Genomic DNA, 15,080 nt, shown 5'->3' on the forward strand with positions numbered 1-15,080 from the left:
AAAGTCATCTAGATTTTAAATTTATATATATGTGTGTGTGTATGTGTGTATATATATGTGTGTGTGTATATATATATATATATATAATTTTTTGTTTTTTGAGACGAGTTCTCACTCTGTCACCCAGGCTGGAGTACAATGGCATGGTCTCGGCTCACTGCAACCTCTGCCTCCTGGGTTCAAGCAGTTCTCTTTTCTCAGCCTCCTGAGTAGCTGGGATTATAGGTGTGGGCCACCACACCCGGATAATTTTTTTGTACTTTTAGTAGAGATGGGGTTTCACCATGTTGGCCAGGCTGGTCTCAAACTCCTGACCTCAAGTGATCCACCTGTCTCGGCCTCCCAAAATGCTGGGATTACAGGCATGAGCCACCGCACCCAGCCTGTGTGTTTATATTTTTTGAATTATTGTGTTTAATGCAGAGGTTTGAATAATGGCTATCTTTTATAATTATTAATATATGCATTTAATTTATGCTAATTATTTCTTTGGGTAAGTTATTTTAATTGTGTAATTTAGATCTTTGATATCCTTGTCAATTTTTTACTTACTTATTCTATTAGCTACTGAAAGAGGCAGGCTAAAGTTATCCACTGCTATTGTGGATTTGTCTACTCTATTGGATTTGTTAATTTTTGGTTTATATCTTTTAAAGATGTGTTATTAGGGGCATACAGATATAATGTTATAATATTATCTTATTCAACTGACTCTTTTAATGATGAAAAATTTCTCTTTCCCTAGTAATATGTATTGCTTTAAAATCTACTTTGTCTGATATTATTTTGTCTGTGTTAGCTTTTCCTTGGTTAGTTTTGCATGGATGTCATTTTATTTTTAAGCTGCGTTATTTTTAAGGTATGTCTCTTGTTGGCAGTGTACAGATATTGTTGTTTTTGGATTAAAAAAAATCCATACTGGCAGACTTGGTATACTATTTGGAGTGGTCTATCTACATTTAATATAATTGCTGAAATAGTTGGATTTATATCTACATATAGCTATTTGCTCTCTGTTTGGCACACATGTTTTATTTTTATGGTTTTTGTTTCTCCTGTCTTGTTTTCTTTTTGATGAATCAACTATTCTTATTTAAGTTTCCTCTCTCTAACTTATTAGTTATGCATTCTTTTGGTGGCTACTCTCAAGTCAAAGTATATATAATATATTACAAATATAATAAAAGTACTTTTTCAGCAATTTCCTAATATGGCTACGTACTTTAATTTCATCTACCTTTTACATTATTGTTGTCACACATTGTAGTTCTACAAATATTTTAAACTCCATGACATTATAATGTTTTGTAAAACGTTTTCTTATATATTATTACACAAAACGTATGCTTTTATAATTTTGTAAAATTGTTTGTATATTTGATATATTTATTCACATATTTACCTACTCCCTATTCCTCATTCTTTCCTGCATTTCCATGTTTCTGTTTGAGATCATTTTATTTCTTCTTGAATAACGTCTTCAGTATTTCTTTCAGTGCTGGTCTGTTGGCACTGAATTCTCTCAGTATTTGTCTTAAACATTTTAATTTCAGTTTCGTTTTTAAAGATATTTGTGTTAGACATGGGATTTTCTTTCACCCCTTTACAAATATTACACAATTGTCTTTTGGCTTCCATTACTTCTCTGCGTGGTTCTCCTGTCTGGTATTTTGTTACATTTTTGTCCTCATTGTTTCCATGACTTTTTATTTGTCAGCCCTTGTTATTCCTAGTTGTTTTCAGCAGGACGGTTGGCCTGTGTGGTCTGTTTTATCCCATCTGGAGATGGACGCCTACTCTAAAGGCTATTTCTGAAAAAATGTCTTATAAGCCTTTTAAGTTATTTTAGTTAACCTTCCTTTAAAAAAATGGCATTGTGGTACTTCCCCCCGGATTTAACCAACTTGTATTTACGTGAATGGGATGATACATCTGAATAATCTTGATATTTTAAATTATATAAACGTCAGATGCTTTTAAACATGCTTCAAATCAGTGGTTCTTCAGTTTTTTGATTCACATGTTCTTTGCGTACCCTTCTCAGAATCTGTGACTGATAGACAGACTCCCCAGATAAATGCCCAAAACTGCTGCATACATTTTCCAGAGGATTAAGGAACATTTCCCCCTCACCGTATCTGTCCGTAGATTTCAGGGTGGGAACTCCTACATTAAGAACATGAAGCAAAGACTGAGTTAAATGAAAAGCTGTAGATAAGTCACTAAGTATTTGCGCATTTGCTGTTCGTTCACTAACGTTGGGGAGAAAATGTACTGAGCCTGGCACAGAAAGATGTAGATTTAATTTCTGGCTCTGCTCCTCACTAGATCTAATATTTTCAGTGTTCTCTTTAATAAACAAGGTTCATAATAATACCTCCCAGGTATTATTGTGGGAATAAGACAAGAAAACACACAAGAAAGCACTGTATAAATTGTGATGTGCTGTACACATAGATAATATGTATAAGTATATAGATATATCGATGTCTGTATTTGTATATATGTGCACACACATATAAGAAATAATATTAGCATTTCCACACTTTCTTTTAGAGAAGTACTTCAGCTACACACAGTAATTTGAATAAAATACTTTGTGCCCATGGTGCTTCCTTTGGCACCACATGTGCTATTGTACTTGAGAAACTGTAAAGAGGATAACCTAACTTGGAGGTTGGGGCAGAAATCAAGAAACCTAATATTACACATCTGGCTCTGGGATCCTGAGCTAGTTAGCAGTAGTGCCTATATTTGTATTTACTTACCTATAAAATGGAATAATAACAATGCATCCTTTTATTTTCTTTTAACTTTTCAAGGATCTTAGAAAGTTCAATGCACTGTGTTCTATAGGAAAGGCTCTGTATAGATTTTTTTTATTATTGTAAAGAAGACAAGTTTCAAATATTGAATACAAATCAAATTTGATAGTTCACATAGCACTATATTTTAGCATAATGGTTTTCATGGCATGTATTAGTAAACATTGATTATCAACTTATTTTTACCTTTATTATGCTTCTTTGCCTAATCATCCCACATAAAGGCTGTGTATAATACTAGAATCCATTGGAAGATAGTTTATGTCTTCCCGTCAAATAAAAGGTGACAATTACCATTGAAAAGTATTTATGAACTTCCCATTTTGCCTGTTACTATAAAAGCTAGAGTTCATAAACTTTTTTTGAATCTTTAGATGCCTTTGAGACTATGATGAAAGCCATAAACCTTTCCTCAGAAAATGGACATATATACACACACAAAACCAGTTTTGCTAATAATTTTCAGAGGTTCTCAAACTGTCTGAAATCCATATTCAGATTCTTACCTTGATAAAGAAACCCCACTATAAAAAGATGTATCCTTTTTTCTCATTGTCATAATTTGAAAATGCAGTATTTGTTCATTGCCCACTCATGCCATATATTTAAGAAACCAGAGAGTTAAGGTGTTGTTCAGCAAATAGCATTGTTATTAACAAAGTGTAGTTATAAACAGATGCATTGTTTATAGTGAGAGGGAAGAAAGGGAGGAAGAGAGAGAAAACATGAGTACAAGAATCCCCAGTGATTAGGCTAATACAGCCACTCAATTACCCAGGTTATTAGAGACATTGATTAATGAAAAAATGTTTAGAACGTGCAAACTAGTGTTGACAGCCATTTCCACTTTAAATACCATCTGGAAAGGAATAGGAAAGTTGGATGAGATAGTTTAAGGTGGCAAAAACATTTGCTACCTTTTTGGTTCCCTGGGAAGAAATCCATAGATGTCACAGCATGTCAGCAGAAGGCTTGGTCTTTGAAAATTATTGAGTTTTACAAGTAGAATTTCTCCAGAGGATGCTTGATGGTAAAAAACGTTAGTTTAATTTACCTGATTCTTTGTGTGTATTTATGTTGAACTGTGTTCAGTATGATTATAGTCAATTCAGCTCTTCTGCTCTACATTTGTGATTCCTGTTTTCCATGTGACTTGGCCTTCCAAGGTTTTATGGGAGTACTGGTGAGTATTTTTTATTTGGGCATGATTGGGTAAGAGGTGATACACCTTCACTATTTGATGGGGAAAGGGAATGATTCTGACACCGATTCCAACTGGTTCACTTGGGAAACTGAAAATTTTGATCTGCCAAAGGCAAAGTTTATAGGTGAGTTCGTATGTGAAACAGAAGAGGGAAGATTAAATTTATTCAAATTGCAATTTGGTTTGGCCACTAACAATGTTTGCATTATCTTGCAATAGACTTTTATAAAAGTGGGCAACACATTTCAGTGGCAATGGAAAAAAGTGAATTAAATCAGTGAGGAACTGTTTATGGTCTGTTAACATAGGAAATAATTCCAAAGATAGTTTTGGCAAGGTTGGGGTGAAAATGATCCTCTTAACCAGCACATGTGGTGATAAAAGTTGATACAAAATTTTTGGAAAGAAGTTTGGTAATTTATGACAATATGTTCATGTTTTTGGAAACTTTTCTCGAATTTTATTCTAAAATAGCATCTCAAAGGATAAAAAATACTTAAAATGTTTATCAGGAGTTGTTTAAAATGTTAAAAAGTCAGAAGTACTCTTAACGAGCAATAGATGAATATTTAAGTAATCATGGAATTATAGAACATCAAACGCTTGGTGGAATGCAATTAAAAGGGGTGCCAAAGATTGTAACAACGTGGAAAAATATTTTTGATAGAAGAGAAGAAAGCACACCAGTATGTATTAATGTATTATGCCATGAGTATAACTGTGTAATAATTACCTGTGCATATGAATAAAGACTGGAAGATAATAGGAAAAATGAAAAAAGGTTGATAGTTTAGGATCATGTCAATGCAGATGAAATCTAAATACCTTTAATTTCTGTTATTTATTAAATAATGAAAACTTTTAAACAGTCTTCTAATTTTATGCTTTTATGGATTTTTTTGTTAGATATTGAATTAATTAGAAATTTAATCATTTGGTAGAATGCATGTTTTTGCTCCTAATGGATAGCTATTGTTCTAAAACCGTTTGTTGAATTGTCCATTCTTTCCCTGCTGATTTGAAATGCCACCTATTATTGCATAATTTCCATGGGTACATGTGTCTGCCTCGGACTTTGCACTTGTCTTTCTCTATGCTACTATTACTCTGTTTAAATGACACTGGTTTTATTGTATGTTTTGCTTTGTGGTAGAGCAAGCTTTGACAGTCCAAACATTCTCTCTCAAAAGTATCATTTCAATTCTAGTGTATTTATTCCTCCAGATGAACTTTAGAATAAGCTTGTTAAGTTTCATTTGAAAAATGGATTTTGACTGGACTACACTAAACTTGTTGATTAATTTGGGGATATAATTTTGCCTAGCATGCTTCATATTGTTTCCAGAAATTTCATTGGCATATTTGAGTGTTTTATATTTTGGAAATAGTGAGTTTATAGAGACGTGAGAACACATCTCTATTGCTTCTGTGTAGGAGCAGAGTGATTCTCATATTTATGCCAACAAATTTATTTAGGAAACGTTCTAGTTTTCAGTTGCCTGAAACAAAGAATGCAATTGGATCCAGATGGGGAACTGAAAGAAGTACTCTGGAATTCTGTACATTGGAATTTTGTCTTTGTCATATATATAATTGGTGGCCTTTTAAGAAGAGTGGCAGATTTTCAGTGGCCTCAGTGATTAGAAAGGTCCCACTCTTACCCAAAACATTGTCACCTGTGGTTGGCTATTTAAGCTGTACTTGCATATTCTTTTAACTTGCATATTCTTTCAGAAGACCGTTCTTCCTGCTGATCTCTCAAATGCTTTATCTAAATCCATCTCCTTTGAGCTTTATCTACGTCTTCTGAATGAAAATGTTCTTGTTATTTCATCTTCATATTTTCGTTCCTTGTCTTCCTCTCCCACCCATCCATTTCTGTCTAATAGGGTCTCTCTGTTGGTTTCTGTATCACCCCCTCTTCTCCCATAGCATCTTTATCCGGGTCTTTCTGGTGTTTTTCTGGTTACCATATAAGAGACTCTTTTTATTGCTGAATCTCTTCTGAGTGTTAGGACTTCTGGGCATCTCTCTTTAATCTCCTTAATGGGCATGTCTTACTACTCATGTGACTTTTGGTTATCCTTTTACTAGTGTAAAGCATGGCATGGTTCTTGAAAGGCAGGTGTGATGAATTATAAGATTGTAATGTTCAGGGCTGTATTGCATTAGAAAGGGTTGCAATTAAACTCTCATAAGTTGTAGTCCGTGTCCACCCAACCAAATATAATAGTAATATGATCATTGTTTTGAATAGATGCAGATTAGATATCCTTGTGATCTGTGAAAATTTTTGATCTGTTTATATAATTTGTTTTTTATTTTAAAAAAATCATGAACAGGTCAGGTCAGATCTGCCTGTGGATAGTTAACAGTCTCTTTAGCAACCAGGAACATGACTAAAGCGAGCTGTTCTTCCTTTTTTAGGAAATGGAATTTCGTCTGAGTTTCCTCTCTCAGTCATGTTGGACATTTGTTGTTTTTTGCTTTTCAGATCTCCTTCCTGAACTTTTTGGAAGCTATTGTATGGTAGATTTTTCTTGGCGTGTTGCTTTTCTATTGATTACGTTTATGTGTGCACATACACATGCATGCTCATATGCAGAAAAAGGGCAATTTAAACTGCCAACCAGTGACTTTTTTTCAGAACTCCGTACTTTGTATTTATACCATTTCATAATTTCAGATAACTGTGTGTGTGATAGGTTGCAAACCACTAGAAATGCATAGCTTTTTGTTTATTGTAAAAAATTGAGATTAAATAACCATGTGGCTACTAGAAAACCCTGCACTGATTTTGTTTTTGATCCTGATTGGCTTAACTCAGTGTCCTAAGAAATGTCTTGCTGATATTTGTCAGAGACAAATTGATGTTAAAGAGTCTGTGTAGGCTTTTCTCTGTTCACCTTCTCCTCTATCACAGGGTAAAGATATCTTGGCGAACAGGTTTGTTTTTGTTGGGCAAGCACACAAAAGCCCAGATGCTTCTCCATGCCGGGCTGAGCTCTGGAGGCCCTCCAAAGTGGGCGACCCTTTCCGCCTCCAGGTTTCCATTTCCCCGCCACTCCCACAGGCTGGGCAGAATGCTCTCTCTCTCTGGAGGCCCCACTTTGTATTGCTTTTTGTGTTTTGGGTAGGGAGTAGCACAAATCCTTCAAAGCCTCTGGGGTCTGGAGATGACCTGGCAGTCCCTACCATAGCTGCTGTTCCCCTGGGTGCAACACGGCTGCTATAGCCCCTCCGCAAAGCCTCAGGATGCCGACATACCCAAGAGCCCCAGCCTGCTGCACCACTTCCTTTGACATTAGTCCTCAGAGGATGCCTCAGTGCCCTGAGGTGGCAGCTCCTGTTCTTGGGACCAAGGCACTTTGCAGGGCTTTGTGCCAACCAGAAGCTCTTAAGAGAAAGTGTGAGGAAAGAGCACTTGGAAACCCCTCAGAGGAGAGAAATAGCAAATGGAAATAGCATAGCAAGGGAGAGGGAGTAGTCCTATTTATTTGGCAATATTTGTAAATATTTAAGATTCTTACAACTGACTATGGTCTAGTACAGGGTAAGGCCAGAGATAAGAATAATTATCATGAACTTTTGTACTAATAATGGCATTTTAGGTACAGGATAAAAATTAACTCAAGCCATGATGTTCAGCTGGTAGAAATTCAGAGTAAAAGACTGCTGGGTGTGGTGGCACATCCTTGTAGTCCCAGCTACCAAGGAGGCTGAAGTGGGAGGATGGCTTGTGCAGAGGAGTTTGAGACCAGCCTGGGCAACATAGTGAGACCCTGTCTCTAAAAATAATTTTTGAAAAGCAAAAGACAATGAAGTACCACACTCCTACATCTAGTACATTCTAGAGAAAGAAAAAATTCTTTCCTATGCCCTGAACGTCTTTAACTTTAAAAACAGAACAAACCAGCTCTGATACCCATACCTAATACATCAGGAAGCATCTTCCCTAATGTCAAATGTGTTGTTGTTGGAAGGAAGCACTCATGCTATTTGAACTCAACCACGTGAAGTGAATATAACAAATGACACTGTTATGGACCCAGGCCCTTTGTATTGTGCTTTCTTAGAGCCAGGACAAGGAAGTGTGACAATGCCCCGACTTATTCCTTTTTCAGGGGCAGATGACGGTCTATGCGAAGTTTGACAAAAATGTGTATCTTCCTGAAGATGCTGAATTTTACTTTACTTATGACGGATCTCATCAGCGACATGTCATGATTGCAGAGCGCATCAAGGATAACGTTCTCCAGTCCAGCATCCCAGGTGAGGTGTCCTCTTTGTTGTGCGACTGGGAAACTGGTCTGCAAATAACTTCCCTCCAGGGATGTAGGCCAGGAAGAGAGCCAGGAAGAAAAAGAAAACAATGCTGCAAGGTCAGGAGTGTGTGTGCCTCTGTGTGTGTGTGTGTGTGTACATTAGGAAGAACACTCACATCTGAGATTCTTCCAGCTGTATCTGCTGCTTAATTAGGAGTCTTAACTTAGACCAGGCAGACCCATCCTGTTGACTGCACAACTTTTATGGTTGGGTGTGCTTTGGATGCAATCAAATGGAGGAAACGCTGTCTATTGAGTATCACCTCCTAATCACTGCCTATAACCTCAGACCCATTGCCAGGGTTGGCTCAGGCAGAACTGACATTGACAAAGCTTGTCTTCTCTCTTCCTCATTCTTCTGTGGGCAGCCTGGCAATTACAGGTCTGCCTCTCCTCTGCTTGCTCCCTTTGGTCATTGGGATTCTTCCTTGATGCCCTGTCCATCCAGAATCTTCCTTGAGGGATCTCCAGCTCCAGAACTTTCTCTCCCCATCATCAAAATGCTTACATTTTGAAACCTGTAATTTCCCTAGTTGTCTTCTTGATAGATGATAAATTAATATATCCTGTTCATATGTTGTAATGAGCTAATAGCCCTTCTTGATATAGTTGTTTTATATTTTTATTGATATGTGGGTTGTGCATTTAAGGGTCATCAAGCTTTAACCTAATGGTGGAATTAAAATGTCATTACCTACAGGACAGGGAGGGCATTTTAGAATTCTTTTTTATTGATTTTGGTTTTTCTTAACTGTGGGTCTTTCAGGTCCTTTTAATTTGGATCATAAAGAGACTCTTTAATTTTTCTTAGAGTTAAGATTGAGATCATTTTTAAAGGAATATGTTCCTATGTGCTTCTGTAACATATCTGCTACACGTGGAAAGAAGGTAGCCAGTGAATATGCAAACAACACAGACACAGTGAGAATTGTAGAGAAGTGCAGATACCTCTTAGCTCTCCCTGGTCTTGGTCAATGAATTAATCTGTTGTCCAATTTCTGAGACCATCGGTAATTTTAAGCACTTCTCTCTTTAGCCCAGTAATCTTCATCATTAAAAGAAAAAAAAAAAAAAACAGTCAAACCAAATTAATGGGCCAGTCATGGTGACTCATGCCTGTAATCCCAGCACTACAGGAGGCCGAGGTGGGAGGATCACCTGAGGTCAGGAGTTTGAGACCAGCCTGGCCAACGTAGGGAAACCCCATCTCTATTAAAAATATAAGATTAGCTGAGCATGGTGGCCAGTGCCTTTAGTCCCAGCTACTTGGGAGATTGAGGCAGGAGAATCGCTTGAACCTGGGAAGCGGAGGTTGCAGTGAGCTGAAATCGTGTCACTGCACTCCAGCCTGGGAGACAGAGCGAGACTCCATCTCAAAACAAAAACAAAAACAAACCTAATTAATGGCTTATAGTTACTTCGGCTGTTGGTTGCTTTCCCTCTGCCCTTTTGCTCTGGCTAATGTTTTCCCTACCTTTAGTTTCACCCTCTTTTCTTGGTTTTCTCTTTTATCAAGCCCTTATAGAGAAAGGATAAAAAATAGTAACTAAAGTGTCACTCCTATTTTCAAAACTTTTAATCTTTTTCTTTACTGGCATGTGGTGGTGACTCTCCTCCTCCTTCCTCAGGAGGAAGAAAATGTAATCTTTTGTTTATATTGTGGTCTACTTAAAAGTGAGGTTTCTTGCCTTCATTTTAACAGAATCTAGAGGCAGGTCACAGTTTCTATTTCTGAACCTTGAATTTCCCTGGTGACAGCTTTACCAGGACAACCTTTCAAAAATTTGTAAGACAGATTTATTTAATATTTACTGGGCATGTGTAGTCTGGTGGGAGGTGGGTGCATTCTGTACCTGTACCATGAGACCACTTTTAAGAGTCAATGACAAAGTGACACTAGTTCTCTTTCAGTGAACTTAGGATGCTCTTGTTCCTTGAAGCCCTAGCTGCACAGCCTCTGGGGAAAGTCTTTGGAGAATAAGGCAGAGGAGGAATGACTTGTACCTGTTAGCCATTTGACTGGGGGCAACAGGGTGCTATGGACCAGTGGTAGCTGAATAACTCTTCTCTGTCCAGTCATGATTATCATGATCATAGTGATTTGATGCCACCAATTTCTGAAAATTCTGCCAAGGGCAGCATAAAAATGTACCTGGGTAAGAGCTTCCCAGCTCTGGCAAAATAAGAGAGTGGGACAAAGAAGAGGAAGAATGAAGGGAGGGACAAACAGCAGGATTTGGTGACACTCTCAGGAGAAATATTGAGAACACCTACAAGACAGAGACACTTATCAGAAGAGGGGTCAGTGAACAACAACACACACACATAGATATGTATATATATTTTCCCTTTTGTTTTCTCTTGGGTAGTCTTCACCTACCTTTACTCACATTCAAAGGAGCTCTATGGAATTAGGGCAAACTTGTGTAATTGTATGGTGCTATCTTATAAACTTATCGCTTAAATAAATATGTAAAAATATGTGACTCAGGAGGAAATGGCAGAGTGGAAAAGAGCAAAGGACTTGAAGACAACAAACACAAATTCAGGGGTCAGGGTAGGAGTAAAAGGTTAAAGGAATGCTGAATAGCAGTGTTTGGTAATGATAGAAGAACAGATGCTCAAATGCTCAGAGCTCATAAAGGTAAGTTTTAAAATCAGGAGTTACTGAAAGAAAATGGAGTCAGCATTAGTTTGGCCCACACGCTTGGCAGTGTGTAAGGGTAATGGGCCAGCTTTCCTTTCCACCTTGTTCTCCCGGGGCGCGTTGTCTGCTTAAGCTGTGAGGTGGAGCTAGCACATTAGACCCCTGTGAGAGCATCTCCTACAGACTTGGGGTGAACTGTTCACTGTCTTATTGTCCAGGCCATGGGCTTCAGGAGACGGTGACGGTATCTGTGTGCCTCTGCTCAGAAGGTTACTCTCCAGTGACCATGGGCTCCGGCTCAGTGACCTACGTGGACAACATGGCTTGCAGGCTGGCTCGTCTGCTGGTGACGCAGGCCAATCGCCTCACAGCCTGCAGCCACCAGACCCTGCTGACGCCATTTGCCTTGACGGCGGGAGCGCTGCCTGCCTTGGATGAGGAGCTCGTGCTGGCCCTGACCCATCTGGAATTGCCTCTAGAGTGGACTGTGTTGGGAAGTTCTTCACTTGAAGGTGGGTCATCACCAGAAAAATCAGATATCCCCTGTGTGTGTCAAGTTCAGAATGTTCCTTATGCTATACTGTCTGTTCCCCTGGGCAGATTTTCCTGCCCACATTTTACCTGAACCTTGCTGTGATGTGAAGGGGTTCCCTGAGGTCCTGAGCTACTCATCTCTGGGCTGCTTTATGTGACTCGTGCCAGGAGGTGTGGAATACATGGAAAGGCCTTGCCTCAAGTGGGGAAGACTGTTTCTTTATGGTATGCTCTTGCGTCAGCTGCTCTGGGCTGTGGCTCCACTTCCCTTGGCAAGTTTTCTTGCTATGGGAAGGGGACATTGCTGCCCCATTTCCAAATAGGTAGGGTCACTGGACAAGAAGGATCATGTCGCCAGCTTTGTGAAACACTTAGAAGACATGTGACAACATGGGAAACATAACCAATGAATTGACATCTTTGAAAATGTCAGTGTCACCGAGAGCATTTGTGTTACATTTGTACTAGTTTTTGGAGTACTAAAGACCAAATGGACTCTGAATACCAAGTATTTGGAATCTGCATGGAAACAAGGCTATAGATGTTATATATAGGCCCATACTAGACATGAGGCTAAACTGATGAATAGATGCTTTTTAAAAATGAAAAAATAAAATCTTCTTTTGAGAGCTGGGGTCTCACTGTGTTGCTCAGGCTGAACTTGAACTTCTGACTTCAGTGATCCTTCTGCTTCAGGCTCCCAAAGTGCTGGGATTATAGGCATGAGCCAACGTGTCCAGCCAATAGCTGCTTTTTGTTGGTGATTACAAGTTATATATAATTTTATTGGAAATACATAGATGTTGTTTTGTAATTTATTGAATACAACATATATTATTATTTTTTGTTATCCTTCCTGTGTCCTTAGCTTTGTAGTCAGATGATGCTGTTTTTGAGAGTTTCTGCTTCCTGATAAATTCTAGTTGTAAGTTTCAGATTGGCTTAAATTCGATCATGGATGAGATTAAATGCACTACTCTGGGTAAAGGGGTGTGAGTTTTATAAACAGAATTTTAAGGCCATAAGTCACAAACCAAGAGGATCTCTGTTTCTTTCCTTTAATCAGGGTCACACTAAAACTCTCCTGGGCACTTAAAGACGTCTCTTGTTTTTAAGACCTTGGATGAGGGAAGTCACAAGTCTAGTTGAGCACCGAGCCATGCCTGAATCCTGTGTGCTGCAATCTCCTGTGTAGTGGCTGATTGATACGTATGGCATGGGCTCCCTGAGGGTGTGGGTGGTGTTTGTTCTGCTCGCTATTATCCCCTAGGACTCAGCAAAGAGATATGAAATATAAGGAGGAGTTGCAGTGATGATACTTGAAAGGTCTTTGGATACAACATTCATTCATTCATTCAACAAATACTTTTTAAAATACAGTATTGATAAAATATTTTAAATAAATTATTTAATAAATGAAATAAATGTGCTGTACGTTTTTAATTTCTACAGTGAGTCACAGTAGTACTTGCTTCATTGCTTCATTAGCTGGTTTAGAGACAGGGTCATCTTGCTCTGTTGCCCAGGCTGGAGGATGGTGGCACAATCATAGCTCACTACAACCTCAAATTCTTGGGCTTATGTGATCCTCCTGCCTCAGCTTCCCAGGTATCTAAGATTACAGGTGTGTGTCACATGCCTGGCTAATTAAATTTTTCTTTTCTTTTCTTTTCTTTTCTTTTTTAGAGACAGAGTCTTGTTGTATTTCTCAGGCTTGTCTCAAACACCTGGCCTCAAGTGAGCCTCCCACCTCAGCCTCCCCAGTAGCTGGGACTATAGGTACCTGGCTCAACAAATGTTTCTTAAACTCTTGCTATGTGCTAAGCTCTTTTATACAGGGGAATTGCAATAGTAATACTTGATCATCTGGAGATACACCCTTTCTATCTCACATATGTAAGTGATAGATGACATGTATGATCTATATTTATATATATAGTATATATAAATTTATATATCTATGATATATATTGTCTATATCTAAATATTATATACATATAATGTTTTCTGGCTAAGAAACTTCATTTTCTTAGGCCTCTTGGATTTCTAAAAGGTTTCTAACTATAATATTGGAGGGTGGCTTTTCTGGGGTGGGGAGTGGATCCATTTTGACAAAGACACAAAGGTTTCATGATTTCCCATAAGTAAAGGAAGAGCATCACAGCCTCATGCAGGGGCAGATGCAGGTCAGTCCCACAGCTCCTCCCCAGGCCAGCAAGTCTCAGCACAGCAGCTTGGTGCCTACAGCAGTTTAATTTGTGCCTCTGAAAAATTACAAATTGTTGAAGGTCATGGAACCTCATAACTGCACGTGAATAGCTTAAACTAAGGGTCTCCATAATGGAATTAATGTTACCCACATGCTATATTTATTTTTCATGCCGATATTTAGAAATACGTTAATACTCTCTAGTATTTAATCTGTGGATTGCCATAATACAAGCATACAATTTTCCATGCTGGGCATGCCTGCTCAAAGTTATTTTTGCTGGTGGAGATACATAAAAAAGTAAGTTTGGAGAACACTGAGCTAAACCCCAAGTTGTCAAGGGTCATCCTATTGCCATTTTCATTGCTATTTGGGTATACATTCTTGTTTGCCATGCTTTTAGCTGTCATGGACTTTGATTTATCCATATTTTTATAACAGACAGATTTATGTCACGAGGAGGTCCTTTCTGTCCCCTCTGTCAGTATTTATATGTAATATATGTATTTTCATGAGAGAAAAATTGGAGCAGTTTCTTTTCATGGTAAAACACTTTTCTATTCTAGTGTCCTAGTTGTCAAGAATGTGTGCTGTGGAGCCAGGTTCAAATCCTGACCTTATTACCTCCTGGCTGTAAGACCTGGGCAAGATATTTTAGTTCTGGTGCTACACATTTTTAATTTCTACAATGAGGCATAGTAGTACCTGGTTCATTAGCTGGTTGTGATGATTTAATTAGATAATGTATGGTAAGACCTCTAGAAGAGTATCTGAACATATTAAGTTTTCAGTAAGAGGTGATGTTGGTATGAGCATGTGAATAAATTTTCATATATAGAGTGTATTGTATGTACTTGTATGTGCATAGGTAGAAGGCAGATACCATTGGTTTGGACAAATGAAGCTAAAGGCAAAGTATAAAATCCTGGCATTGGGGGGCGGAGCAAGATGGCCAAATAGGAACAGCTCCAGTCTCCAACTCCCAGCGCGAGCGACACAGAAGACTGGGGATTTCTGCATTTTCAACTGAGGTACTGGGGTCATCTCACTGGGGAGTGCCAGACAATTGGTGCTGGTCAGCTGCTGCAGCCCGACCAGCGAGAGCTGAAGCAGGGCGAGGCATTGCCTCACCTGGGAAGCGCAAGGGGGAAGGGAATCCCTTTTCCTAGCCAGGGGAACTGAGACACACAACACCTGGAAAATTGGGTAATTCCCACCCCAATACTATGCTTTAAGCAAACAGGCACACCAGGAGATTATACCCACACCCGGCCGGGAGGGTCCCACGGCCACGGAGCCTCCCTCATTGCTAGCACAGCAGTCTGCGATCTAACCG

The 15,080-nt window shown here is 38.7% G+C and overlaps 1 protein-coding gene across 1 annotated transcript in view; it reads left to right on the plus strand.

The window, feature by feature from the left end:
- The window catches only part of ARHGEF28 (Rho guanine nucleotide exchange factor 28), a 320,618-nt gene that overhangs the window by 118,455 nt on the left and 187,083 nt on the right, over positions 1-15,080 (plus strand). The window contains exons 3-4 of the mRNA XM_017890633.1: positions 8,154-8,301; positions 11,220-11,513. Coding sequence (XP_017746122.1) covers positions 8,154-8,301; positions 11,220-11,513 — 442 coding nt within the window. The remainder of the gene's footprint in view (positions 1-8,153; positions 8,302-11,219; positions 11,514-15,080) is intronic.

The sequence above is a fragment of the Rhinopithecus bieti genome, unplaced genomic scaffold, assembly GCF_001698545.2.
Source record: "Rhinopithecus bieti isolate Rb0 unplaced genomic scaffold, ASM169854v2 scaffold_18354, whole genome shotgun sequence".
In the NCBI taxonomy this organism is placed as follows: domain Eukaryota; kingdom Metazoa; phylum Chordata; class Mammalia; order Primates; family Cercopithecidae; genus Rhinopithecus; species Rhinopithecus bieti.